This window comes from Halichoerus grypus, chromosome 12 (genome assembly GCF_964656455.1).
Source record: "Halichoerus grypus chromosome 12, mHalGry1.hap1.1, whole genome shotgun sequence".
NCBI lineage: Eukaryota > Metazoa > Chordata > Mammalia > Carnivora > Phocidae > Halichoerus > Halichoerus grypus.
The window spans coordinates 66,532,754-66,560,683 of record NC_135723.1 but is presented as its reverse complement, the minus strand read 5'-3'; the positions used below and the strand labels follow the sequence as shown (position 1 = coordinate 66,560,683).

The window sequence follows — 27,930 nt, the reverse complement described above, 5'->3', positions numbered from 1 at the left end:
CCTACCCGCTTTTAAATCTATCAGCTAATTGATCCATTCATTGTTCATTTATTCAACAAGTATTTACTGAGTGCCAACCATTCAGAGCTGGGCCATGTTGAATATCAAGCTGGAAGACTTTAAGGGTGCTTAATAAAGGTTTGGAGGGTGATCCTGAGGGTCAGGGTATATTTGCCCATTAAGAAATAGTTATACGACAATTTTTTTTTTTTTTAATCACCATAGACATTTATTTAAAGTAATACATTTGCAGCTCAGATAGTCCTAAATTGTACATTTCAGGTTTATTCAACTTCTTAAAAATATTTGAGGGCAGCTGCAACCACAGATTTCAACTCCATCATTATTTCTTTGCCCATTCTTCTCTCTCTTTTCTTTCCCGAATAACTTCTTTCAGATATGGTTCAAGATAGAATTTATCCTCCTCATATTTTGTCCACTGCTCTTTAGGCAAGATCTGATGCCTCATGGTCAGGTCCAGTGCTCTCTTAATGCGAAACATCCTGTCGTTATAAAGGTTCTCAGGAAGCCTTCTTATGGCCTCTTTCACATCATCATTCTCATATATTGTATCATCTCTCATTAACCCCAGTTTATTGAACCCTGCAGCATTGTAGTACCATTTTCGAATACCCTCCAGCCACCGGCCTGATGCTGCAACCGCAGGCCTGCTCGCCATTTTGACCCTTATATGACAATTTTAATTCCAACCTAGAGTGAGAAATTTTCTAACTAGTACCTTGATATGTATTCACCTTCCTTCAGAAAACCAGATATGGGAGGCAGGAGGCCCAACAGAAGAAGGAAACCTAGGAAATTAAGAGCATATGATAGCACCTACTGATTGTTCCACCCAGGAGGGCAGGCAAGGCTCAGCAGTATGGCCTGCCTCCGGACATCGGGAAGTGAGCCTGGCAGGAGTCCACATCGCAGCCTGTAGCTGCCCAGACTGAGGTAATGCCTCAAAGGCAGCAGTAAGGAGTATGTGCCTGGCTGTCCCCTGGAGCTTCTGTTCAGTTCCCAGTCTGATACTTACTAGCTGTGTGACCTTGAGTAAAGTTCTGACCGTCTCTGAATTGCCCTTTCTTGGTAATGTGGAGACAGTGACATCTCTACTACTAAGACAGGTACAGCACTTAGCTCCGTGGCTGGCCAGACAGAACCTTCCAGGAACGTGGCTATGCCGCCTTGCCCTCCGTCACTGTCGTCCTTCTAGCCCACTGTCCATGACCTTGCACGTGCAAAAGCGCACGCACTCACTCTGCAGCTCTGTTTGTATCAGACGTACAGAATGTACACTTGGGTACATTCTTGCCATTCAGAAAAGCTCTTTCACATTCAGTCTAGTAGAAAAAGCCTCCTTGCTCTGCAGGGGTTGTCTCATTCCTGGGGCCTCTCCAAACAGCCCCATGGAGGGGGGAATGACTGACTGCTTTATAGACCATAGTTAATATTTACAGTCAAGACTGGGAATGGGGTTGGGAGGATGGCTGGCCAACTCTTTAGAGGCGAGTGTTATTAACTAGGCAGTGGGATCCAAGCAAGGTCTGAAATAGATGTCGACATTATCTTTTTGTTGCAGGGTGTTTTGGCTCCTGCTACTTTTCTTGTCAGTGCTTCCTGGATGGGGGTTAAAAAAAGATGGCAAAATACGCCGTTCTTATCAGAGACTCAACTTTTCAAATATAAAATGCTGTTTGTATGCCGCTGATGCTGTTTTAATTGCCTTCTGCACCTGATTTACAGATGGTTCTTTTTGACTGGTTACACTAAATGATTTGCTTAAAGTCCTATTGATTGGATGGGGAAGAGTAGGCATTACTGTCAAAGCCCTGGATTCTGCAGGGTAGCAGCTAGGAGGAGATTCAGAATGCCTTAAAATCATCCTATTCTTGGATAGAAAGTGCAGGTGACAAGAGACAACCAGATTTCTGTTTTCTGGGGCCAAGGGAAGACACATTTATGAATCCTGGACTTCGTCTTGAAGCCTCACCTGAACCCAAAGGAGCTTATCTTCTTGGTTAACAAGTGGCAAAAAAAATGAACTTCAGAATCTTCTTTTTCCTGATTTGCCTTTTGAGCTTTTCAGAGATTTACCAACAGCCAAAGGAAATGATGGAGCACAAAGAGATGAAGCTCGGGTTTTGTAATAATCAGAGGTTGATTGGCCTGCCGTATTTAGGTTAAATTCAAGCCCGGCTTCCCAGAAGAGTTGAGAGACCAGTCACCTACTTCCTGCGATTTGAGCCCCAAAACCTCTCTCCCTTGAGCCTATTACAGTTGTTGAAATGACAGTCTTTAAAAGTAATCAATTTCTTTAAATATGTAAATTGCCCATGGGCCTCTGTCAGTCATTCATACTCTACTGTGATCTAGTTCCTTCAAGTTTGATGAGTGGAGTCATACTAATGGTATGGGAAGAAGGGCCATGTGTTTTACAAAAAACAAGACAGTTTGGTACTGTCTCCCAAAAGTAAGACTGGATGTGGTACCACAGTGGGGAATTCTCAATTCTGGGCTACGTTATATGCATGGGCTGCCACGCCAGCCTCAGGCTTTGTGTCATCCTGGTCAGTAGTGACATGTAGCAGACAGCAGATAAAGGAGAGAAGCTGATCACCTTGCTATGCTGAGGAATGATGGGGCGCTCATAAGCACAGACTTCATTCATTAACAAGATACTGATTGCCCTGGATCTGGGGCTGCATTTGGGTGTTCTGCTGCTGGGAGCAAGAAGAGGCATCTATTCTTTACTCAAGCCACATGCAAAAAGAAATGTGCAAAATTGTACCTTGATGATACATCTAAGAAAGGGTGGACTCAGCTTGCCGAAAGTCGCACAACTAAAAAGGTCAGCTTAGGATTCAGATCTAGCTCTGCCTGACACCGGCTTCCATGCATGCCCCCATACACCACACTGCTTCCCTCTCCGAGCTCAGAAATCACTCTAAGACTCCCAAATTTCAGCTCTCTGTCAGGGGATACAACTGGTGATTTTAAATGTTTGAGTAAATCTTTCTAGTTGTGGGTTCCTCTCACTTAGAGATGAAAAATGAAAATTGATTTACCAAAAATATGCAACAGCCACCCCAGTTGTGAGCCTTGGAGCCCATTCCAAGGCTGCCACGTCCACCCAACGGCATTGCCCACAGTCCTGCATCTCTTCCATTGGCTGGCCCGTGGATTTTGGTTACCAAAAGTGTCAAGAGCCTGGATGTGCTCTTTGGCAGCCTCATCTAGCAGGAGTCACTCAGATTCTTTAATTGGAGGCAAATACCCACTCCAAGTGAAATGGAAGCAGCAATTTCCATAGCATTAAGGAGAGTGAAGAAAGACAGGCTGAGCAAAAATGCACAGAACGTTTCAACCATTTGTTTGTCATTTTCCAAGCCCTCGTCCTTTTTGGTTTGATGGAAAATACAGTGTACCTTTTATGTGTTTCTAGATATTCCAACAAAAAATAGAGGAGTGGATCCAGGAAAATCAGTAGATTACATTAAGATATGCAGGGATCTGTTTTTCTCCAGCACGTGTGGAATTAGGACACAATTAATTTAAAAAGCAGGAAACACAATACATTAGGGGATTCCATTGCATTAGATATAGAGAAAAGTATCAATTGTAAGGGTCTAATAGGAATTTGAACATAATAGTAGTTTGGGAACTAGAAGGACAGGCCTCTGGGCTTCAGAAATTCATGGATGAAATGAAAGCACACAGAGCAGATCATATGGCTCCTGCTTGCCCCTCTGTGAATTGGGAGCATGCATGAATGCAGCCTCCTGGGGAGTAAGTGCAGGCATTGAGAGCTGGGTTTCCTCTCCATCTTCTCCTTGCTCGCAGTAAGGGGAGATGCGGGAGGGGGAAAGCTTTAAGCATGTCAGGTTTAAGTGCAATCCCCAGCAAAGGCCGAAGCTAAAAAAGGCAAAGACCTGAAATCCCAGCCTCAGTTTGAGTGGGTCCCTTCGCCCATGGGACTCTGGGGGACCATGCAAAGAGCCTCTAACCCTACCACACATAAGACAAAAGGAAAAATTGCCCACTTGAGCCTAAAAATGCACGGCTATCCCCCTCAGAGAGTCTGGAGTTCCAGTGAGACCCAGGCCCTACCCAAGTCACTAACTAATGCATGACCTTGAGCAAGTCACTCCAGGCCCAAACCCGGTTCTTCATCTATGAAATGAGGAGGCAGGCCTGGGTCTTAGGCCTGCCCTCCTGTGGGACAGCCTGCCGTCGTCCCGAGGACAGTGAATTCTGCTGAGACTACACAGCAGGGAAGAAATGAGGACGGAGTCTTGGTCACGAATTCGGCGTCCTTCCCTCCCTCCATCTCCTTGCCTTGGGCAGCTGGGATCTTCCTTACATAACACGGTCAGGAAAAGGAGGGCAGGAAGGTAAAAATATTACCCCAACTTTGTAGCCAAGCCAGTACCGCTCTGGGGTCTGGGGACGGAAGAATGAAGATGAAGGGGCCTTGGAGGGAAATGGGAAGGAACAGAGCACGCGTAAAATCCAGATTGATTCCTCTGGCCCAGGGCATTCATCTGTACTCGGTCCTCTATGTGGCTGCGGGGTCTGCGGTCAGAAAAGAGGCTGTGGCGGGGTGGGCTGGAGGGGAGACGCATCCATCACCATTACTCGGAGTGTTTAATTTTCCAGAGACTGTCATTAAACAAATTTCTGCTGTAGCCTGGCAGCCCTCATAGACATTTGTTGGAAGAAAATTACGAGGAGGTGATTTGTCTGAGGTAATAGCCAGCCTGGACTCCGGATTCTTAATGGCACATGGACCTTTCGCCTTTTAAAAAAAAATTGCTTGTTAGGACATTCATTTTCTGGCTTTTCTTTGCAATCAGAGTCAGAGGGGTTGGGGTAAAGCTGCACAGACTTTTTGCTGGGGTTTCAGGACTGGAATGAAGGCCCAGGAAAATTGAAATGAGTAGGGGCAGTCTAGGGACCAAATGCTAGGGATTGAGTGATAGGATGGAAGGGATTCTGGGCATTAGGAAGGCCGCCTTTCCTGGAAGTTTCTGGCTATTACCGGCCAGGAATAGCATCCTTTCATAAATTAAGGGTCTTCTCTTTTACTGCAGTAGCCAGCCCGGAGAGGCCGGGCAAGGCGCGGCACAGGGAGGATCTGAGGGGCCAGGAGCTATGTATAGATTGCAGCGTTGCTCTTCCCAGCCTTTGGAAATGTTCAAGCACTGAGAGAGTCACGAAAAAAAAAAAAAATGATCTCTCTGTTTGTTCCTTGAAGTATAAAAATGGTTTTATTTTTAGACATTACGGTGTTTTTTTTAAAAAATCTACTGGCAGTTGTCTTCAGACGCAGCCATGGAAAGTAGAGTAGTGCTGCCAAGGGTGGGCACAGGCAAAAACTTTGTAAGGTTTCAGGGTGTTCTCAGGCCTCAGCACTGCTGACACTGGGGCTGGGTAATTCTCTGTTGTGGGGGCTGTCCTGTGCATCCTAAGATATTTAGCGGCATCCCTGAAGGCCAGCAACACCCCCCATCTCCAGCTGCGATGACCAAACATTGCCTAATGTTCCCTGGGGAGTTGGGGCGGTGGGGTGGGTGGGGGGAGGGCGGGCAAAATTGTCCAGAGTTGAGACTGCTGCCCAGAAAGTGGTCTTTCCCATGCGCCTGCCTTCCGTTTTTCTTCCTTCTGGTTGTCCCCCGCCATCCCCGCCCCCGTGGAGGCAGCCTTCCCGCTCCGTTCTCTGATTGCCTCCGTCAGATTGAAGTGCATTCCGCTCCTATCTCCTGCAACGCGTAGTAAGTTTCACGCACCCTGTTCTTGTCATGAAATGTTTGCATTGTATTTACCAACTCTGTGTCCTTTAAGGAGAAGTCGGCCAAACGTGCCGCTGAAGCGGGAGAAAACACATTTCCACTCAGTGCTTTCGTTTGGTTTTGTTTACGTGTGTTTTTTTAAGGCAGTGCCAAGAGGACATATTCGTCCTGAGATCTCTGTGCTTCTGCTTTTTGTACAGTGTTACGGTTTCTTTTACACCTTCCGTTATCGCGGGCCTCAGAATGCGAGCGGGGAGACACGCTCTGCCAGCAGGAGGACCCCGGTTTCAGAGCACCTGCATGGGAGCTGGTGGTGCTGTGTAACAGCCTCCAGCCCGTGCACTTGCAAGCCTCCCGCTCCCAGATTCAACACGCCGCCAAGGAATAAAGAGAGACATTTGTCCTAGGAAAGATGAGCTAAACCATGAGGTCAAGGCCAGGGCTGTTAGGCAACAGTCTAAGACCTCATGTTTAATAAGATCCAAATTTAGGATTTGAAGTGGAGTCTGGCTGGAATAGGTAGTATTTAGAAGGGCGATTGTTCTGATACACAACTTTGGTGCCCATGTCCCTCCCTGTGTAGAGCCTTTTGGTGGTTCCTGCAGGAGGAGTCCAACCTCCTTGGCCTGGAACCTGAGGTTTCTGTGATTTGCCCATATAAGCCTCATTGCCAGTCTCCCCTCTGGCCGGCTCCCTCACTGTCTGTGTTCCAGCTAAGCACAGCTGTTTTCGGTTTTCCCATGTGCCAGGCTATTCCATACCATGCCTGGAATGTCCCTCTCCCCTCTCTACCTGGAAAATTGCTACTCATCTTTCTTGACTCACCGCCAACATCTTACTTTTGGTGCTACCTCTCTGCCTAATAAACTATGATATATTTATGGTTCTTCTCATGATACATTAGAATTACTTATGACTTTTTCTAATTTCCAAAACTTGGTAGAGAGTACACACTCCCTGAATGTAACTGAATGAATTAATTCATGATCCCAGTCCCATAGATGTCATTTAAGATTTGCTATTCTTAGGAAGAGTTTCTCTCTCTCTCTCTCTTTTTTTTTTTCTTGAAATGCATTCATTTTAGAACTTCAGTTCTAAATTCTAGCAGGTGCCTTGAGAATTCCAAGGTACCCACCCAACCTCTTCTTCTTTGGAAATCCCAGCCAATGCTATGCCCACAGACCAGGCCCTCGGCTGCTGTATGTCCAGCCACCACGAGGGTGTTTAATCATGGTTCCCCTCCTTATATGGTTTTCAGTTGTCATGGCGTCCTTGGAACTGTTTTCCCTAAACTGAAATCGAGTTAACTTTCTACCTTTACTTTCCTACCTCAAGATATAATATTGACATACAGGGTTTTTCTATGAGATGTGAGTCCAATTTCAGAAGGAATTTCACTTGTTAGGTTAATACATTCTGTCCTATGTGTTTGACTAATCTCTCTTCTTTCTCATTCATTAGTTAAAGGGTTCTACCACCAGGAAGCCCACAGTCCACTGAGATAACTATTCCCTTTAATATCTCCACTTCCCAGAAAACATGCTCCCATCATCATGTGCTCCCATCATAGGGAAAGCCCACTGGAGAGAGAGAGAGAACGCTTGTAGGAAGGTGCAGACAGACCGCACAGAGGAGGGATTGGGCTTTGAGTTCTAAAGGTCCTTGGAGGCCTATGGCGTGCCCCTCTCAGTCTCAGTTCCTATCATCCATCCTCCTGAACTACTTTAATTGTGGTTATCCTAACTCATTATCACCCTTAAGAAAGACAGCAGGTATGAGAGGCTCTGCGAGAACGTTGTAATAGGAAATATGTCATTAGGATGAGGTTTTAAGCTGACGCTCGCCATTTTTTTAAAACTATCATGAAAGATGAATGGGAAATGGAGCTACTTAGACCTTGATTCCTGCTGGCAGCCAAGTGCAGCATCCACAAGGGAAGCTCGTACTATTGTCTGGAACTCAGCCACCATTTTCCCTTGACACCTCCCAACGGAAGAGAGTTAATTATTAAGTCATATTCGTTTGCAAGATGGAGGTTTTCATATTTTTCTTTGTCTTCCTTGTTTCCCTTCACTTTCCTTCCTCTGCCAAATCATCTTTGTGAAGATTTCTTAATTTCAGAGAGAAAAGATCCGAGATACACCATTTACCTCAATTAAAAAAAAAAAGAGAGACATTGTGGGGATCATTTCATAATGTATAAAAATATAGAATCACTATGATGTACACCTGAAACTGATAGAATATTATGTGTCAATTTTACTTCAATTTTAAAAATCCCAGCATCTAAGAATAAAACTAACTATAATGACAAATTAACCAAAATGAGAAAAATGACAAATAATCTGTGGGCTGAAATTTTCCCGAAAGCCAGGAATAAATAAAATGTCTCTTAAAGTGCTTAGTGGAGGAGGCTGATAAAAGAATCTCAATTATCTGTTGTTTTTTCTTCAGTCTGTGATATCTGTCTTTAAAGGGGAAAACAGTAAAAAAAAAAATTTAAGGATATAAAATAAAGTAATAAATAGAAGTTCATGAGCTTCTCTGAATTTCCAGGTTGAGAGAAAATGTATTCATAATAAAACAGCCAATGAATCTGTAGATTTGCTTTCAAGAATAGCATCACTCAGCTTAGCCTCCTCTCTTTTATAAAAGTTAATTTGCTTCAGTTGTACAATTGGACACCTGACCACCTATATATTATTATCGGAACTCTTACCTGTTTTACTGGAAATAGATATCATACTTTGTTTTCCTGAAATTTGTCTCATTCCCATAAGGGAACAGAAAAAAATTATCAAGGAACAAATATGTAGAATTGCAAGTGCTTGATGGAGAATGGGGAAAGTTCTACAAGAAAGGGAAGGAGATCCGGACAGTGTCAAGTAGACTAAAGCCCAAAAAATGCCCTAGAGACAGATGTGGTCCTTATTCAGAGGATTTTGTCAGGAGGTATGCAACCCTGAAAGATAAATGACTGCCATAAATATGGGGGGTTTTGTAATGAATCTGCTATGGTCTGAATGCTTCTACCCCCTCCCCAAATAATTTGTTGAAGCCCTAACCCCCATAGTTGATGGCATTAAGAGGTGGGAACTTGGGATGCTTTGCCCTCATGAATGGGATTAGTGTTCTTATAAAAGAGAACCCACAGAGATCTCTAATCCTGTCTATCTATCACCTGAGGACACAGTGAAAAGATGATGCCAGCTCTGACCCAGAAGGAGGGCCTTCACCCAACCATGCTAACACCCTGATCTTGGACTTTCAGCCTCCTGAACTGGGAGAAATAAATTTCTGTTGGTGTTTGTATGCTACCCAGTCCATGGTATTTTGTTACAGCAGCTCAAACAGACTAAGATAGACTCCTATCTGGACCCTTTTTCATTGAAGGACATTTTGGAAAATTTTCTGTATTGAAAATAAGGGGTTCTGGAGAACTCAATTGATAGTTATTGAATAAAAAAGAGACCCTCATCTAGCTGTTGAGGAGGTCACAGACTAGATAGGAAGAGAGTACTAGTAGTAATAATAATAATAATAGTTAATAATAGTTATATAATTATATATTTTTACATTTTTAAATTATATTTAATACTTATATATTTATATTATTATATTATTATTATTAATAATAATACAGGGTAGGGTACTATTATTTCCATTTTATAGTTGAAGTAACTGAGGCTGAGAAAGGTTAAGTAACTTGACAAGGGCCACATAGCTAGTAAGTGGCAGAGCTAAGTTCTAAAGGCAGAAGGTCTGATCCAGTGGGTCAGCTCTCAACCACCGGTGAGGCTCCACTGCTTCTCAAGAGCATAGACATTGAAATGTGCTCATAAAGGCCTATAGAAAGAGCTTTGGGTGTACAGAGACTGGAGTGACTAGTTGGGGAGTCAAAGACGTGACATTTCAAAAGGGGCAAGATGGTCACTCTAACAGCAAAAGTAAAATGGCAGAAAACAACATGGAAAATTTTGTTCTTAAGTTACCATTTTGGAGAGAGATTTCGTATGGATATGTTTTATGCCAGATTTTTTTTAAAAAACCTTTTATGCATAAAACCATAGTAGTCTATTGATATTCATTAAAAGATGTGCATATATAGATGCCTGAATTTCATTATGTGGATATGTAAGTTAATGTGCTGGGTGAGAGATTATATTTCAGGATAGAAAGCAAGCACCACGTTATGATTAGATTTTAAAGAACCATATCGTTTTGGACATTGTGGCAGTTGTTTGAATGTCCACACATCAGCTGAATGGGAAAACATGAGCCCTTCAGAGCTATACGAGGTCAGCGTCTCTCTCCAGAGGCAATGCCAGGTGATGGTTGCCTGTACTCGGCAACGGTCCAACCACCCAATCAATCCAAAACTCATTCAGAAACAAAGAGTGACACATTTCATTCACTCCATCACTTTATTTTCATGGACTCACTGACTTGTATTCAACAAATATTTTTTGAGTAGGTTCAGAACCCTATATGTTGGCTCTTGAATGGCTTGGCCAAGGGGCCATATTACCCAGGACAGGAGGGGTGGGGTCTGGGTCTTGCAGGCCAGGCTAGAAGATGAGGTCTTAGGCTGGCCCTTGGGAGAGAAAGCTATTAGACATTAGTCAGGGCTAGTATGCCCAAAGGGAAGAATCAAGCATCTTGAGCATGTCACTGTTAATGTCAAATGGGAACAGGAGGATTTTGACACCATGGAGGGTTTCCAGTAGTGACACATTTTAGTTGCAAATGCTCCACAGAATCTAAGATACCAATTTCAGACACTGTCTGGAGATTTAGTGGAACTAGGACTCCAAGGAAAGGTGGCTGAAAAGAGTTAGATGGGTTGTTCCACTTACAACCACGTTGGCAATAGAGAGGGTTCAGGGAGGGTTCCATTCTCATGAGAGCTTTGGATTGCAGAATCTCTTCCACATGAGCCCAGCATGTATCACAGAGCACAGACGTATGAACTGGAGCTCTGTGAGCACTGGGGGGCCAGAGCTTCCACAGGAAGACTGGATACTGGGTTTGTAGCAACCCCCCGGAGCTTCACTTCCATATTTTCCAGGCCAACGCTATTCCAGGCACTGTCTGTTCATTACCTGATGTTCACAGCAACTCAGCAAGGTTGATGTCATTATCCCATTTCACAGATGAAGAGGCAGAGATGAAGCCAGCAGGTGACAGAGTCAGGTTTCAAAACCAGGGTTAGCGGACTCCAAAGCCCACATTTTTCCTGTTTTACTAAATGCTGCTTCTCTCAAGCTACTCGTAGCCTCATCCGTTGGTAAGGGAGATTGGTTCAGGAATTTATTGGTAATAGCCTTAAGACTCCACGGTTCCAGCCTGTTTCTGAGCAGTGCTGGAAAAGTCAGAGAATCCATGGTGATAAATGCTGTGGGAAATAAAATAGAAATGAATGCTTGTCCTACTCCATATTAACCAAATGAAGCACCTAGTGACATCCGACAGAGAGTTAGCTGAACCATCCTCAGTACATCCTCAGTACTTTATTTTAGCCCAGATGTTGGCTGAATGACTAAATGAATGAATGAGTGAAGGCACGTTTGCTTGCTCTTATAGATTAGCTTTCTTGCTATGGATAAACCAAAGGAAAAAATATTTTCCCATACCCCCTAAAGCAAGTCTACTTTGTTTTGTGGGAGGTAGCAATTTATAGACCTATCTACACATTATTTTCTAAAACTCAAGTATTTTGGAAGAGCAGATGGAGTACCATACTGTATACACTAGTCATATATTTTGAAATACATTTCTTTTTGAGCAATTTGGTTCTGCTTTATTTAGCAAAAGCCGTTGAAGGTTTTAAAAGCAATGATGCAGAAGACATGAGTGGCTGAGATCATAATGGACAGACCCTCAGACACAATGCCAGTGCTTTTCAGATTCTGTTCTGCAGACCTCAGCCCTGGTCCCCATTGCCTCCCACCCCACTCAACTCCACTTTGTTCTGGAGAGTGAGGGGGTGGAGCCTGCTTATCTGTGGTTTTTTTTGTAAATCCTCTGGCTGATCCTGATGTGCGACTTCTACACCCATGTTTGAGTGCTAATCTTATCCCTCATTTTCTTGAGACCCTTATTTATTTTCATCTATTAAATTATTAGAGAAACAAAGGAAAGAGAACTCCATTCTTTCTATATCTTCTGAGAGTCATGGGGGAAGGAAGCAAATAGGTGTTGAGTATCACCTATTTAGCCAGGAAATTTGGCTTACAGATTCCATTTAATCTTCACAGAACATAACAAAATTTCAAGAATCAATTGGTCCTCAGATATAGAGTTGAGTCATGCAGACTCTTCAGCTCATAGCTTGTTATTGTCATAAGTCCCTGCAAGACTTCCCCTTATTTTGTCATTGTTCCTCTTTACCCCTGCTCCCCAAACCCACTCCCCTTCCCCAGTAGAGAACTACCTAAATATGCTAGAACTAAAATATGCATGTGTCCCTATAAAATATATCTTTTTATTTTTGTATGTGTATGTTGATCATTATACAAATGATACATCTATAATATAGACTATAAAAAAGTATGAATTTTTGTTATTTTTTTCCACTCAGCATTATGTTTTCAGATATATCCCCATTGCTGTGTAGACTTCCGACATTTGCATAGTACTTCATTGTCTGCATTCACTCCATTTGATTTATATCCTTCCCAGTTGATACACACCCATGCTACCTCCAGATCCCACTGTCATGAAAAATTCTGCAACTAACATCCTCATTTGTGATCCTCGGGGACCTCTGTGAGAATGATTTCTGGGATGTGTGCCCAGGAGTTAGATTTCAGAGTCATAGAATATACACATGTTTAATTTCAGATTTGTTGCCTAAATGGAAACAGTACATGAGAGAGTTCTCATCTCCCTGCATCCCCACCAACAATTGGTATGAACCATCTTTTACATGTTGGTCACTCTGATAGCTAAAAGTCATTGTTGTTTTCATTTTTATACCTTGGATTACTAGTGAGTTTGAGCATCTTTTCACGTGGTTTTTTTAGATATTTGGACTTTCCCTTCTGAGGATTGCCTTTTTGTGTTCTTTATCCACTTTTCCATTTCTTTTTATATTCTAGACATTAATCCTCTGTCAGCTTTAGCTGCTGCAGTAATTAACTCCCAGTTAGTTATTTGATAACTTACCAAAAATTTCTATATTTGAACAAAAATCCTTCCTATTTAAAAGGGGCAAATGTAACAACTTTTCATCTTATGGGATGTGATTTTAGGATCTTTTTTATGAGATACTTTCCCACTTAGAGTAAGGATTATGATCCCCATTTATGTAGACAAAGAAATAGGATCCCAGTATTATTGCTCGGGGTCACACTATCGGCAGTATGATTGAAAACAATTAATAAATTAGCTGTTAATAAATTAAATTATGGTATTCACAACACTTTTAAAGTGATCAAGTATTATTTGCACTAAAAATAAGCAGTCTTTCAAAAATTGCAACCCACAGCTTCTCTGTCAGATTTCACTGAATTTTCCTTTCTGCTCTGAAATTCTTGCAAAGTGTCTCAAATTGCATTACAACCAGGCTGGTCGTAATTACAGCTTTGGCCTTCATTGAGCTAATTACTACTTGTACTCATATTGAGCCATTTCACTCAAATAAATACCGTAAGCCTGTCCTTTCTCTGTGCTGTCTGTGCCTCTTCTAGGAAAGTACAGGGGCTGATAGCAGAGTTCTGTCTCTGCAGAGCAGGGGATTTCAAGCTGCCTTTCTCCAAGGAGCCCTGAGGGGCAGCTCAAGTGTCTTCACAGGCTGTGTGAGAAGAATGGTAGGAGGACGTTGGGGACTGGAGGGAGGCTGAGCACAGACCCCCTCCTCCAACTGAACCGAGACAGGCTTTGCCTTTCTTTGTTGTGTGTGCTGGATAATATGTAAGACCTACTTGAGAAAGGATTCTACTGCTAAAAGGGGTGCCGGGGGTGGGGGTGGGGGGCGGTAGAGAAGCACTGCCTTGGAGAACTAGACTACTTAATATAAACTGCTACATTTTCATCTCTCGGCTTGTGTTACATTTATATAGTGCTTTACATTTTGAAAAGCACTTTAACATGATTTGAATTTATAAAACCTTGTAAGGTAGACATATTTTAACAGCTGCCGCAAAATTTTCCCCCAACTGAAGCTCCGTATTGCGGTACCCGTTCTCGCAGGCAGGCTGAGGGCCATATGTCAAGAGATGGTAGAGATCATCACCAGCTTGGCTAGAAGGTAGAGCTAGATGATGTCTAGTCTCTGTTTGTGCAGAGATGTTATCACTGGAAATGATCAGAGAAGAAAGTAACATCAAAAGAATTACCTGCACTAAAGGTTCTTGTCTGTTGGGGGTAAGACCATTGATTGACCTCCTGTTCTGGTCTAGCCCCAGGGCTGGGAGCCTCATTCCATTTAATCCTTACCACCACCCTGGGAGGGAGCTGTTATTGTATCCATTTCAAAGGTGATGAAACTGAGCTATGTTTGGTTAAGTGGAAAAGCTCAGAGCCCAGAGTTCTCCAGCTCCCAAACCGGGGCTCTGTCCACTGCGGAAGAATGCCTCCAACAGAAGCATTGCATCTTTTTAAACATTAGCCTCCCTGAACTTTATGTAAGCAGTTATTATTTTTGGAGGGAAGTTCTTAAGTAGTTCTGTGTCACGCTGGGCATCATATTCACGGCCCGGTCCTCTCCCTCCTTTGCTCCCTCAGGTCCCTACCTCCTGCTTTGGATCAAGCCACATTATCTGTCATCTATAGCTGCATTCAGCCTCCTTATTCGGGAGGTCACTTGCCATGACTCAGCTGTTAGCATCTTCCCTTGCTTTGATTTCCTGGGTTTCCAACACCAGCTAGTGCTATTTTGGGTTTTGCCTCGGATGGGAATATTGGGAAAACAGCAGTCCGGCCTTCTGGCTCTCCAAGTTGTTGATTCGATTTGGCTTTCTCTCTTCATTCATGAATTCTTTCTGTGCTGTAAGCTGAGGAGGTTTGCATGTTTGAAAGATTCTTCTCTCTTGTCAGAGGGTGCCTGCACATCGGGGACACACATGGGGGCGGAATGCGATGGCAGCTTTGGTTACCTTTGTTGCCATGCTTCCAGTGAGAATCCCTCCAACTAGGAGATCATCCTTTCCCCTCCTATTTCTTAAAGAGAAGAACACATCAAAGAATACTGTTGAGTAGTTTCAGTTCAGACAGGTATATTTAATCTTAGTCTTTTGTTATTAGGGCAATAGTTTAAGAAACTGTGCTCTGTTAAATTAAAGCTCTCCGGATTTCACAACTTGAACTTCTAGAATCTTGCATTTTACACGAGGAGGCAGTTTATTCAAATGTTTCTGATCATTCTAAAACAATGGAGTGTAAGAATGTACATTTCTTTGTATAGCAACTTAGAGTTTATGAAGGGTTTTCGTATATGTTACATGTTTTACCCTAATGACTCTACAGGACAGGTTTTAGCATCCCTATTGCACATCAGCAAATTCAGGTGAAAAAGCCTTAAACTTTATAATAAAGCATTCTTTCTGAGAAACAACTATATGCATACGGAGACTCAGCAGAGTCACCCAGGCCTAGCACGTGCAGATCATTGGCTTCTCTTGCAACCAACAGTCCCGCGTTGATGAAGAGATACTGTTGATTTGGGGAGAGCTGATCCATATGAAAAATTGAATAAGGTTGAAATGTCACGCATCTGGCTGACTCTCAGGTCAGAGTTTCAGTGCGGCAGAACTCATGGAATTAAGCAGGGTTTTATATTCTCCATGTAAAAAGTCAGGACCTTTATTTGTGAACTGTTTGCTCCTTACCTTTTCCTTTCAGGATAGCTCCCTGCTGCTAGCTGGTGTTGGCCAAGACTCCAGAGCAGCCATGATGCTTTCAGGGTAACCCAACTAGAAGGAAATGAATACCTCACAAATTCTCAGCAAACTAGGCAATATTTTAGGTATTGGGGATAACGTGATTCATAGGAAGTGTCCTTGCCCAAAGAATATAACATTATGGTGGAGGGCAGAGGGGTTGTTTGCTTCAAGTCTTTTAATGCAGTGGGATCAGGCTGTGATGGGGTGACAGGCCTGCCTGAGTGAAGGATGAGCAGTGAGCCTGTTCGAGGGGGCATTTCCAAAAGAGAACTCAGCATAAAAGAACAAGGAGATTACCAGTACCCCGGGGTTTCTAGAAGGCAGCATCTGAACTGAGAGATGGGAGATGCGAGGCAGCGAGACAGGACGACACAGGCAGAGACCCAGTTATGGAATTGAAAAGCTTGGCTTTTATGCTGCTGAGTACCTCGATCCACGGGGTCAGATTTGTGTTCAGCTCATCACACTGTCTGTGCAGAAGGGATGGGAGGGGTTGAACGTGCAGAGAGTGAGATAAACTAGGAGCCTTCTGAAGAGTCCAGATAAGGGACATTGAGCCTCAGTAAGCAGAGGAAGGAGGAGTGGGAGGGAAAAGACAAAACAGAGAAACATTGAGAAGGTAGAGTCATAACTTGATGATTAGACACAGAGCACGAGAAAGGAAAACGTGTCCTAGATGACTTCATTATTTTTGGCCCAAAGGAGGATACTATAAACCCTTACAGGGAATGTTCCAGAAAGGATATTTTAAAAAGAAGGAAATAAGTTGAGCTTTAGAATGTTGTGTGAGAGGTGCTCATGGAACACTTGTAGAAGAAAATGTTCCATAGACAAAGAAAGCCATTTGTAGCCCAAAACTAGAAATGCAGGTTCTGCTCTGGTTTTCATAATTCTTTTCCTCATGCTACCTCTTTAAATCAGTGTTTCTTATGGGCTTCATCATGACCAACTTTGAGAATGAGGAAAGCAGCAGATTCCCTGGGGGTGGAAGAACACATTTGTGCATGTTCATGAGATGTGACACACCATTTCAGGTAGTTCAAAGAACTCCAGGTTCATAATTTTTACTTTAAATAGGACATGGAGCTTTCAAACTCCATACAAATCTCTGAGCTTCCAAGTCCTATACTGAGAGACTGTCAAGGGTCCTCTGCTGCTATTGTGTGATTGGAGGAGTCCAGTTACAGCCACATAGTTTATTATCAACACAAGTCAATAGAGGATCAGCCAACAATGGCAGTACCCAGAAACTGTAGCACACAGGCTCACTTTAACTTTTCCATTCACTACTCAATATCTTTTTATTATGACCCCATTTTTTGCCTGTGTCATAAGCTCCTCCCCAGATTCTCCTTCAAGGCAGAGCTAGTAGAACACATGTTCAGATTCTGTTACTATTTATTGAGGAGCTTGTGGTCTTTCTTGTTATAATTTGTTATTGTCATACAGTGAGGATCCTATAGTGAGGACAACCAGCTCTATCCTCCTCTGTAGCCTCTGCTCAAGTTGGTCAGACTCTGTCTGTGCCCAGAACTCAAGTCACTTTCATTTTTACCAGAATATAAACATTCTATAGTTTTCACCTCTATATTTTGACTGTTTTTCTACAAGCTCTGGCATATGTTCTTCTGAAACACACCTTTTCACACATTTTGTTCTCCCGGTGAACCTTGTTGACATTCCTATTCTCTAATGCAATAGTCTTTCACATCAACAGAGTACCCCCCAAAATACAAAGGTGTATTAAAGTATCCTCTCATTTAGTATTTATGGAGTACTTGCTATGTATGAGGTCTCCATTGAGGATTCCAGTCTAATGAATGAAGCAAATGTGGATTTATAAATTATACACAGTGTGATCATTGTGTTAGTAGAGGTGTGGGACCTAGGAGGTCATATTGTGCAGGCTATACTATCCCTTGTCTGATGGGCTGAGGCATTTCAGCCGCTTTCCAGTGAGCATTTGTTGTACGCCTCCTGAGCAAACTGCAAGGTGCCGTGGATGTAGATACTCAGACAAATCTTGAACTTGAGAAACTTTCACAGCTTAACAAAGGCAGACAAAATAAGCTACAGTGGAAGCTAGATGTGATACATGCCATAAATGTGAAGAAAAACAAGTGGAAACACTCATTGAATACCTAGTATGTGTCAAGAAATATTTTAGGTACTTTCATTTACATTTTCTAACTGAGTATTCCAAATTATGTTTTGAAGTAAGTATAATCCCCATTTTACAGAGGAGGAAATTAAGGCTCAGAGATGATAAGCAAATTACCATAGATCTCCTTGTTTCCAATGCTCATGTACTTCCACTCTATATAGCTGAAGAACCTTAGGAAATATATTTAAATAATAAAGTGAGAAAGAATATGACCCACTTAGTTACTACCTAGTGTTCCAGTTTTCTCTTAACTTCATATAGCTCTTTCCCCTTGCCCATTATGGTTAAGCATATACCCTGGAACACCTTAGGGTTTGTCCCTTACCAGCTCTAACTATTATTAATATCCTGGTAATTTAAAAAAGATCCCTTTGGATGTGGCTCAGAAACTGTCTCCTATTTTCCTCCCATGATTTACCCAATCCCTGATAGCATTAATATTAGAGATAATTAAGTGTGCTGCCTTTTACAGGATGATTGTCCATGGGCATGCCATCTTTTTTTATAAAGCATGAACATTTTTTAAAAAGACTTATTTGTTCATTTTAGAAAGAAAGAGAGAGAGAGAGTGGGGGGGGAGGGGCAGAGGGAGAGAATCTTAAGCAGACTCTGCACTGAGCACAGAGTGGGCTCGATCCCACGACCCTGAGATCACGACCTGGGCCAAAACCGAGAGTCGGATGCTCAACCAAGCCATCCAGGTGTCCCAAAGCATGAACATTTTTAATAAGATATAAACATGGCAGGCACCTTTTCTTGTAATTCCTGGCCTTGTATATCCTTTTTAACAGAACTGCTAACAAACCCACCAGTCTGGTTTCCTTTACTGGATGGGAATTATTACAGCTCAGCTACATTTATCCAATATCATAGAAATTGCTGAGTATACTCCCTAAATGACCCAAATTTTATCCCCCTTTCAATTTAACACTTTAAATAAATGCCAGCAAGCTTCAGTGCATCGGAAAATTACTATATGTCTGAAACAATTTGGATATCAATATTTGTCACACAACCTTCCTAGGTGTAACATCTGAAGCAATAGTCACTTAACTTGCTTGCATTCTCTGTGTGGTATTTACCCAATAGTCATCACTCATGTGTGTTCATTAGGTCTTGGGGTGATGAGCCAAGCCACTATATTCTCAGCTGGGCCCGGAGCCTGTTTAGTTTGGCACTGATTAATGATGTGCAGGGAGTGAGCAGTTTGCAGAGCTACCTTAGAAACCCAGTTAGCCAAAGACAAATAGCTGTAAGTTGGCTGATGGGAACATGGGAGGTGGGCTCTTGAGAAAGGGGAGTCATTTTGAAACACCAGTGTGACTTTTGGTTATCCTAACTAGGGGAGGGACAGGTTCTGTAGTAGATGATGCTTTTGGGTCTGGTTTCTTGATATGCACCCAGGATAAGGTGTAAGGCATGTCACTGATGTGTTCATCCAACCACATCCTTTCTCTATGTCTCAGTTCTCACTATTTATAAACTTGCTTACCAGAGCCTACCTGCTTCCCAGTCACCTTCAAACAAAATGGCCTTCTATCAGTAAAGTATCTTGAGATGTTCTTTTTGAAGATTTTATGCTAAAAGAGCAAGCATGTATAGCTTTACTTTTTTTGTACCAAATGAATCTTATACTGAAGAAAAAAAAAGCTTTTAGTGTTTATCTTGACTTATGTACTTCCTATCTCTTGTTTTTCCTTCTCACTCCATTTACCTCTTGCGCCATGTTGGTTTGGCATCGATTCTTTACTCCAATTTTCTCCTTTTTGCCTCTTTCTGTTCTTTGGGTGGGGCAATGAGGAGAGATATGTTGATCTTGGAGTTGTAGAGAAAATGTCTCAGCTTCAGTTGGGGTGCTGTCCTTTTAGTGTCATACCAAAACTGGGCACAACACATTTTTGTAGTCCTTTCCAGAATAGACTGTTTCTCCTTATTACTGACAGGGAACTGAAAACATATCTAAATTTCCCTTGGCAACTCCCAGCTAGAGACTTTATGAATATCTATTTCATAAAGATAAATGATACCTTGTTAAGAGGGCATTTTTTTTCACTAACCCATCCAGAGTGCTCAATTCAAAAGTTACAAGGATGCCCATATCCGTTGGGGATGGGGAGAAAAAGACAGAGAGGTAGGAAGATGTGCTGAGGGTTACACAGGAGGCAGCACAAGAAGAAAGATGCTGCTTGGCAAATATTCTTTTAACCCTTACATCACATTGTAAAGTCTATACTGTAATTTCCAGTTTATTGGGGGAGCTCAGGCTTAGAGAGGTTCAGGAATTTGCCCCAGAACACATAGATGGTAATGCCAAGAATCAAACCCAGTTCTGACTCCAGTGCTTGCTGTTTTCCTTTGATCTTTCCCTAAATTCAAAGTGATCTTGAGCAATTGCCTTTCTATTGACTTGGGAAGCCCTAACCCCCTCACTCCTCTTTTCAGATCTAAAGCATACCCATCCTGCAGGACCCCACCCAGAACCTGCTTTTATCCTGCAGGACCAACTGGAAGTGGTCTCCCCTTGAACCACTGAGAACACGGGAATCACCATTTGACATCATTGCCTCAGAGTAAATAGCATGAAGCAGGTAGGAGTCAGGAGCTTTGGGGTCAAATCCCTGCTCTGCCAATACCTAGTGTGTGATTTTCATTAAATCACTTAATTTTTTCTTGGCATATGCTGCAATCTGACCCCTAAAGTCCCACCCAGGCCAAAATGTTAAGATTCTGAAGTTGTAGTATATATATAATTTCTTATATGTGTTGAGTCCTGTAAGTCTTTTTATTCACTTAGTCATTAATTCATTTATTTACTGAGCATTGAATTTCAGCATTCATCTCAGAAGCACCAAGATCTTCTAGAGGCCTCACCTCCCCTTTTAGACAATAGAGTTATTGGTTTGGAATGAAGTCCTTGAGGGCAAGGACTTTTCATTTTTTTATAACCAAAGCAGATAAAACAGAAGGAAAAGTCACTTTGACAAACTGAGATCTCAGAAAAAAGAAGTTTGGGCAGATACCAATAAGCACTTTGTTAACATTTTCAGTGTCTGAGTTTTTTCAGCATCTCATCAATCCTTGTGCACCTGTACATACAAGCCTGTAGTTACCAACCTGCCAAAAAAAGTGGGGGGGATGGTTACCAATTAATTGAAGTCACCAGATTTCAAGTTTGGTTTCCCAGGACGATCATCTTCTATGCCACCTATAGTAACATTTGTCCCGTTTGGCTCCTGCAAGTCCTCAGACATTCATTTTAGCAGATGGCAGTTCTGCTTATCCTATCAGCAGACACCATTTTGCAAAGTAGGTGTCATTTTCCTTAACCCAAAGCTTCAGCAAATTCCTTGGACCCCATTTTTATTTGTCAGGTGTTCATGCTAATTCCCAGATGCCCTTATAACAATAATAATAAAAGTAAAATTCTCACCTGGATTTTATTTATAAACACTTTGTGAGTTTGCTTACTACCTGAGTACTTACTAGTTAGCAGGACCTATGAGTTACTTGCTCATCTTTCCACCAACTTAGTGCGGTAGCATTTGTTAACTGTAGGTTAAAGTTGCAAACATCTTTTCATTCAACTCTCATATTCTGAAATCAGCTGCACCTTGGTATTTCCATTTTAATAATTTAAAGCATAGGCTTTCTTTTTTTAAATATTTTTTTAAGAGAGAGAGAGAGCACGTGAGCAGGTGGGGGTAGGGGCAGAGAGGGAGAGAGAAAATCTTAAGCAGGCTCCACACCCAGCATGGAGCCCAATGTGGGGCTTGATCTCAAGACCCTGAGATCATGACCTGAGCTGAAATCAATAGTTGAACACGTAACCAACTGAGCCACCCAGGCTCCCCTAAAGCATAGGCTTTCTAAATTCAGAACTTGGGTTCAAGTCTCTCGAGCCCTGTCATTTACCAGTGTAAATTCTCTGTGGTTTTTGGAACTGAAAGAAATGGAGAGTCCCTCTGTGGTAGGATTGTCGTGAAGATACAATGAGATTGAAGATACCAAGCTTAACGTATTGAATGGAGCACTGGGTGTTATACACAAACAATGAATCATGGAACACTACATCAAAAACTAATGATGTAATGTATGGTGATTAACATAATAAAATAAAAGTTTTAAAATATATTAATTTTTTCTTTATAGATCTCACTTTTTAGTAAACACAATCTTCTCAAATAAAATTTGTTTGTACTTCATAAAAAAAAAAGATACCAAGCTTAAAGCACTGTACCTCCACTTAGTAAACCACCAGAAAGCACTAAGAGTCACCATTCCATTGCCTCTGATAAAGAAAAGGTATTTTATGGGTACCCATCCCATTTGACTCTTATGACTATACCTGATTAGGTGAGGGAGAGGGTGGATATTAAATTTGTTTTCAGTTTAAAAATATATTTTGTAATTCAAGAATGCATGGTGGGATGTATGGTGAGATCCAACATAACATGCATACATTTCTTAAGTGAGAAATTGAAAACTGCTGTAGGTATAGTCTAAGGTGTTTTTGTTTTTGTTTTTTGAACCTTGCTTTGCTTGTACCACTTTACAAGACTCAGGCCCTTTTTCCCCCCTTCTATCACACTTTCTTTAAAACAAAACAAAACAAAACTTAACAGAACATTGACTCTTCAATATATCTGAACTCTAATACAAATTATATCCTCTTGGAAATCATTTCATTTGTTTTTAATAAATAAGTAGCAAGAGGATTTGCGTTATAGAAACAGATATTACTTCCCCAAAATCCTCAGTTAATTTCACCTTAATTATAATTCTAGGAAAGTTCGTCAAACATTGGTTATAGTCAGAAATTTTTTCCAGAGTTATAAAAATCATGGAAATTTGAAAAGAAGGAAAAAGGTGATTGTGTTCAACATCGCAAGGTTTATAATTTGACCTAGGAGACCCATGTCTGCCCACTATTTCACCATGTCAGCAAGCATGTGTCAGCTCTGAGTGTCTGGCACTGTTCTAGGACCAATGATTACATTCTTACCATGGACAGTACACCATTTTCAGAGGTGTTAGTATTGGTTTCGATCGCCAAGATGGTGAGTTGGATAGAAAGACTGTGTAGTTATTGAACGACTTTGGCAAATACGTAAAATTGAACATAGGTAAAGGCCCTGGAAGGAGTGGGGCCAATCCTCAAAGAAATTGGGCCTTGGGACTTTTAAGAAACTCTAATCCAAAGTTATTGAGTAGTTGACTGTGTTAGGTAAGATTAACTATTGGTATTCAATATCGATTTCTTCAGAGATGGAGGATGGGTGCCATCATGAATGCTAAATTCACTGGTTGGTGGTGATTACCTGCAGGCAAATTCTTCGTTCAGCAGAAAAAAAAAATGCCCTGATAGATTAGTGATGCCCACCACTGACATGGGAGATATTGACATATGCCGCGCAATTACCTTCTATGGGTTTCCTCCAAAGGACGCATCGGTAGACAAGGGACCACATTCAGGTGAGGCGTGGCAGATGCAGTGGATTTTTGGAAACTGTGGGAACAGCTATATTCCTCCAGCTGTGAGAGGTATAGCAAATGAGCAAAAAAGGAAGGGGTATTGAGTGGAGAAACACAGGAGCCATTTCAGACCTTCTTTGGGCTCATTGGCTCCAAACCACCAAGTGACTGTTGGGATTTTGCAGAATCAGAGCAGTCTGGGCTGTTTTAATTGTCTGAAATTTGTGCTGTGGTGGTTGACAGGTTCTCCTTTAAAGATAATAAATGGCTCACAATTACTTTAGTTTAGAAAGTGCTCTTCTGCCCTGGGACACTGTAATAACCAGCCATGGAAAAGAAAAGGCCTGGGGATTTATGAGGTGTCCCAATTTACAACCATCTGGGAAAAATACAGCAGGACGTTGGTATAGCCGTGTGTTAACCAGAGTTAATCTATCATTGCTACTATTATAAACCCTCTCTTTCCTTCTGCTTAAAACTATCACAGGGATTCATCCCTGGCCTTCACAAAGACCCACCAGAAATCATTTTTTTAAACATGCAACTCAGAAATATAGTCTGATTGACCTTCGCTTTACTGGACTGAGTGGGAAATTTTCCAGGTATGAGGGATTTTAGAAGCCCCTAGTGATAAAAAGATAAATGAGGTATAGTGTCTTCTTTCTTCAGGCTCAAGGTCCTACTGGGAGACCAGTAGTGAATATATAATTTCAGTACACTCTGAGAAGTGCCATTGTTGAAACAATAGGGTAGAAATACAATAGAAATATATTTGTATGTGCAAAAAAAGTCATGTGCTTAATAATCACGTTGTTTTCCCTGCCCCAAAATTATATTGTTAGCCTATACTATAATAGGACTTACTAAAGTGCAATGTTATTATTTGTTTACACACCTACCTCCCACTAAGGGCGAGTTTTGCAAGGTGGGCACTGGGTCTGGTTCTTTGTATTCCCAGCACCTCGCCCAGTGATCAGCCCATATTAAGTGTCTAATAAATGTTAGCTGAGCAAGTTCAGGACTGTATACTTCTAAAGTTTGTAATACCAGGAATTGATAACTTATTAGGTAAAATTTAGAAAATCAAAATATATTTACTCTTAAGATATTCTGTTGATGATTCAGATGGAATTTATTTGGAAATTAAAATGCATACCATGGTGTTTTAAATTTCCCAGCAGAGAATGGTCTACTCAAAATGTCACACTTAGTTGGATGAGTAGTGAAAAGGGGAGAGTATTCGGAGAAGGGTAAAAAGAACAGTCCTTTCCCATATATATCACAGAGTAGAGACCAATGGGCACTGCTAAATTTTAAGCCCCACTGAGTGGCCAACTCCCCTGCCCCGTCTGTCTGCTGAGGAGCATCCACCAACACTTCCATTTTGGTGGCACTGTCCTTCCGGAGTGACTCACTGGAGCAATGATTCTGATCTCCCTGGGGTTCAGCAGCCTTGCCTGATGGCTGAGCTAGTTTATGGGAGCCATACCTCATTTTTCCCACCCTGGATCCCCTGTGGTCTTGCCTGAGCAGTCTGCTTATGAAAAGTTTATTAAGTCTCCCTTCCAGTGGGGCAGATTGTCCCATTTCATTTGTCACTATTTAACAGGTTATGCAAAACATGCCGGGAAATCTCAATGTGCAGAGCTTCTGGTTTCACCTCCATGTGAGACAGTAGACATTTCATTTATTTTGTAATGGCAGTTTCAGAGTAGTTTGAGGCTAATTTATCAGTGCCCACTGATATTCCTAATCTCCGTCTTCCTTTAGTCTATTCAGTCACTCTACAAATATTTATGGAACCGATCCTGGACACACAGAGATGAATTAGGTAAAATCCCACCATCCACAGAGGTTGAGACACACCAGGGTAGATCAACACATGAGTAGACATTAATTACCATTCATTCCTTTCCTTCACACCTTACAACGAATGAACGAAGAAGGGACAGCGGGTCGATCCCAGATTTGTTGGTAAACAGCCCATAATGTTTAAAGGGATATCTGCGGTTGCCATTTATCCATTAACAAGTACAACTGGGAATTGCTCATCATTTAGCAGTATGTATTTTGGCCTCATGATTATGTAACTTGAAAAAGGAAAATCCTTTGAGGCTCAGTTACTTCTCCAGAGAAATTCCTCCTCTGCTTTTGGGGACCTCCCAGGAGAGTCAATCCACCACCACTCTTAGTCATGGCGGCCACAGCTGCAAGAGAACAATACCTCAGTAGTGACTCTAGTTTGGGAGCCTTTCCCATTGGGAAGGTCATTCTTTGTAACTTTCAGAAGACTTGCAAAAGACTTTGCTTTCAACATCCATGCTTGACAAAGTATGGCTGACTTTGGTGAACAAGCATTAGAAAACCAACAGTAGCATAATTATTTAAAAAATCTTAGCTATAATTTAAAAAATTAAATAAATAAATAAATAAATAAACTCTCATTAAAAAAAAATCTTAGCCATTTCTCCCAATCCTGTGGGAAAACAGTTTCTCAACTTTTGTAAGCAAACCAGCCCCATTGGTTTCTGTCTCTTTCTCCACACATAGTCACATGTTTTGACTGACTTACTTGACATGTTGTTTATTCAAAGCTGTAGATTAAATGTCACCCACTAATGTGATTTGCTCAGACTTTGCTTGCCTGAGGCTGACTCCATCAGACACTGGTGAAAATAGCTCCCTGTTGTCAACCAGGGTCTTCAATTAGCTGACCAGCAAATCTGCCCTGATTACTGTATTAATTTGGCTCCCTATCTGGAGTGGAGAAAGGAAGTTTGGTCACACTGCTGGCCTCTTCATTGCTCTCCCTTCAAGGGCAGGCTGCAAAGAGAAGATCGTGATCCCAAACTTCACCTTTGTTTCTCCTCTTTTGAGGTGGCTTCCTGCGGCAGCTGAAGAAAAGTGAGAAGTGTGTTGCTCCCATATCCATTGTTCTTCAAGAGACCCCATGCTAATTGATTTTAAGATGAATTGCTAGTTGAAAGGTTTATTTTTTTTACTGGCCATAAAAATGCCTTAAGTCTTAAGTTAAATGCCTTCTCATGAGGAACAGGACAGCTGTTAGTGCCTTGCGTCTCAGTCTTTGGAATGTGAAATCACCCAGTTAGCACCTGCATGGGACTACGGGGTCAGGCATTGTCTAACGAGTTATTTTGGGGACTAAAGCCAAGGCCCTCAAAGCTCTGTTTGGATTATGATCAGATTCTCAAGGTGCTTGAAGCTGCATGAGCATCTTTCTATCTCCTGCCGTCCAATTCCTATTTTATTAGCAGCTAAAACCAGAGGAAGTTCCCAAGCAAGGGAACAGTGCTGAGCAGCCAGCTCCCTTTCTAACGGCTCCAGTGTCATCTGCTTTGCTCTCGGGACGTTTGAAAAATCATCTTTCATACTCTCTAATACTAGTCCTCCGTCAGGTTCCCCAGGCCCATGTGGACACTGCTGGCTGCAGGTTGCCTACTCGGATTGGCACATAAGCTACTGCCCTGTGTCGGGGAACACAGACACTAATTGCTGCCCAGGGAATTGTGGGGTCATTGGGAAGACGGGGGCTGCCTTGCTAAAGGGGGTCCGTACATAGTGCTTGAGCCAGGCAGGCAGATGCCCACACCACAGTGGCTTTGGCTGCCTCTGTGGTAAGCAGAGTGTCTGTCTCCTGAGTAAAGGTGGCTTCTCAAAGCATGCACAGAGCCAGCATGGTCCCCTGACCAGCTCTCTGACTGTCGCAGGTGGGAACACTCATCCTGCCCACACCATAGCTCCTACCTGAAGACCAAGCCTTGGGGGAGCTACAGGCAATAACAAGTTGAGGGCTTGCTTCCTCATCTGTAGGTTGCATTGGGCAGTTTAATGAGGGAGAGGAGCCTGTCCCTTCTCTCTTTTCCTTGGAAGGGCAGCGGGCATCACTCCTTCCTATCTTCTTATGCCTTCTCATTTAGACCAGTAGACCTCAAGCCCAGCTGCACATTAGCATCCCTGTGCGGCATTGTAACATGTGACCCGTGTCCGGGACCCATTCTAGACCAAATGAGTCAGAATCTCTGAGGGGTGAGGCCAGGCCAAGGGATGCTTTAAATTTTACTGTAGACTGAGGGTTGAGAATTACTGATTTTTTAAGCTATTCCTTTCTTTTAATCACTTGATGAGTCCATTGGTCATAAGTTGAATAGGTATTTTCTTTTTTTTAAGATTTTATTTATTTATTTGACACACACACACAGAGGACAAACAGGGGGAGTGGTAGGCAGAGGGAGAAGCAGGTTCCTGCTGAGCAGGGAGCCCAGTGTGGGGCTCGATCCCAGGACCCTGGGATCATGACCTGAGCTGAAGGCAGAGCCTTAAGAGACTGAGCCACTCAGATGCCACTAAATAGATATTTTCTCAGTAACTACTACACGATTGGATTGTACAGACTCTGGATATACGATAGTCAACAAAGGACACAGTTCATGGCGTTATGGTATAATCCTGTGATGGGAGAATGGGAGAACAACACCGACTTCGGTGGGAGGAAAGCAGGTCAGAGAAGGATTTTGTCGACTTGAAGAATGAGCCGGTATTAGGAGGATTTTAGTCACAGGTGGAAGGAAGAGCACAAATGAAGGCACAGGGGTGAAGT

At 42.2% G+C, this 27,930-nt stretch overlaps 2 protein-coding genes across 6 annotated transcripts in view; one reads left to right on the top strand and one right to left on the bottom strand.

Moving 5' to 3' along the window:
* ELMO1 (engulfment and cell motility 1) overlaps window positions 1-27,930 on the top strand; it is a 512,699-nt gene that overhangs the window by 436,452 nt on the left and 48,317 nt on the right. The gene's annotated exons all lie outside the window — the stretch shown is intronic.
* On the bottom strand, window positions 201-684 carry LOC118519749 (cytochrome b-c1 complex subunit 7). Its single transcript, XM_036067373.1, has one exon. It carries the CDS (start codon window positions 677-679, stop codon window positions 344-346), a length of 336 nt encoding a protein of 111 aa, XP_035923266.1. The 5' UTR covers window positions 680-684; the 3' UTR covers window positions 201-343.

Excerpts from the sequence above, each read along its gene's own strand:
- LOC118519749 (XM_036067373.1), bottom strand. The coding sequence starts at position 679 with ATGGCGAGCAGGCCTGCGGTTGCAGCATCAGGCCGGTGGCTGGAGGGT.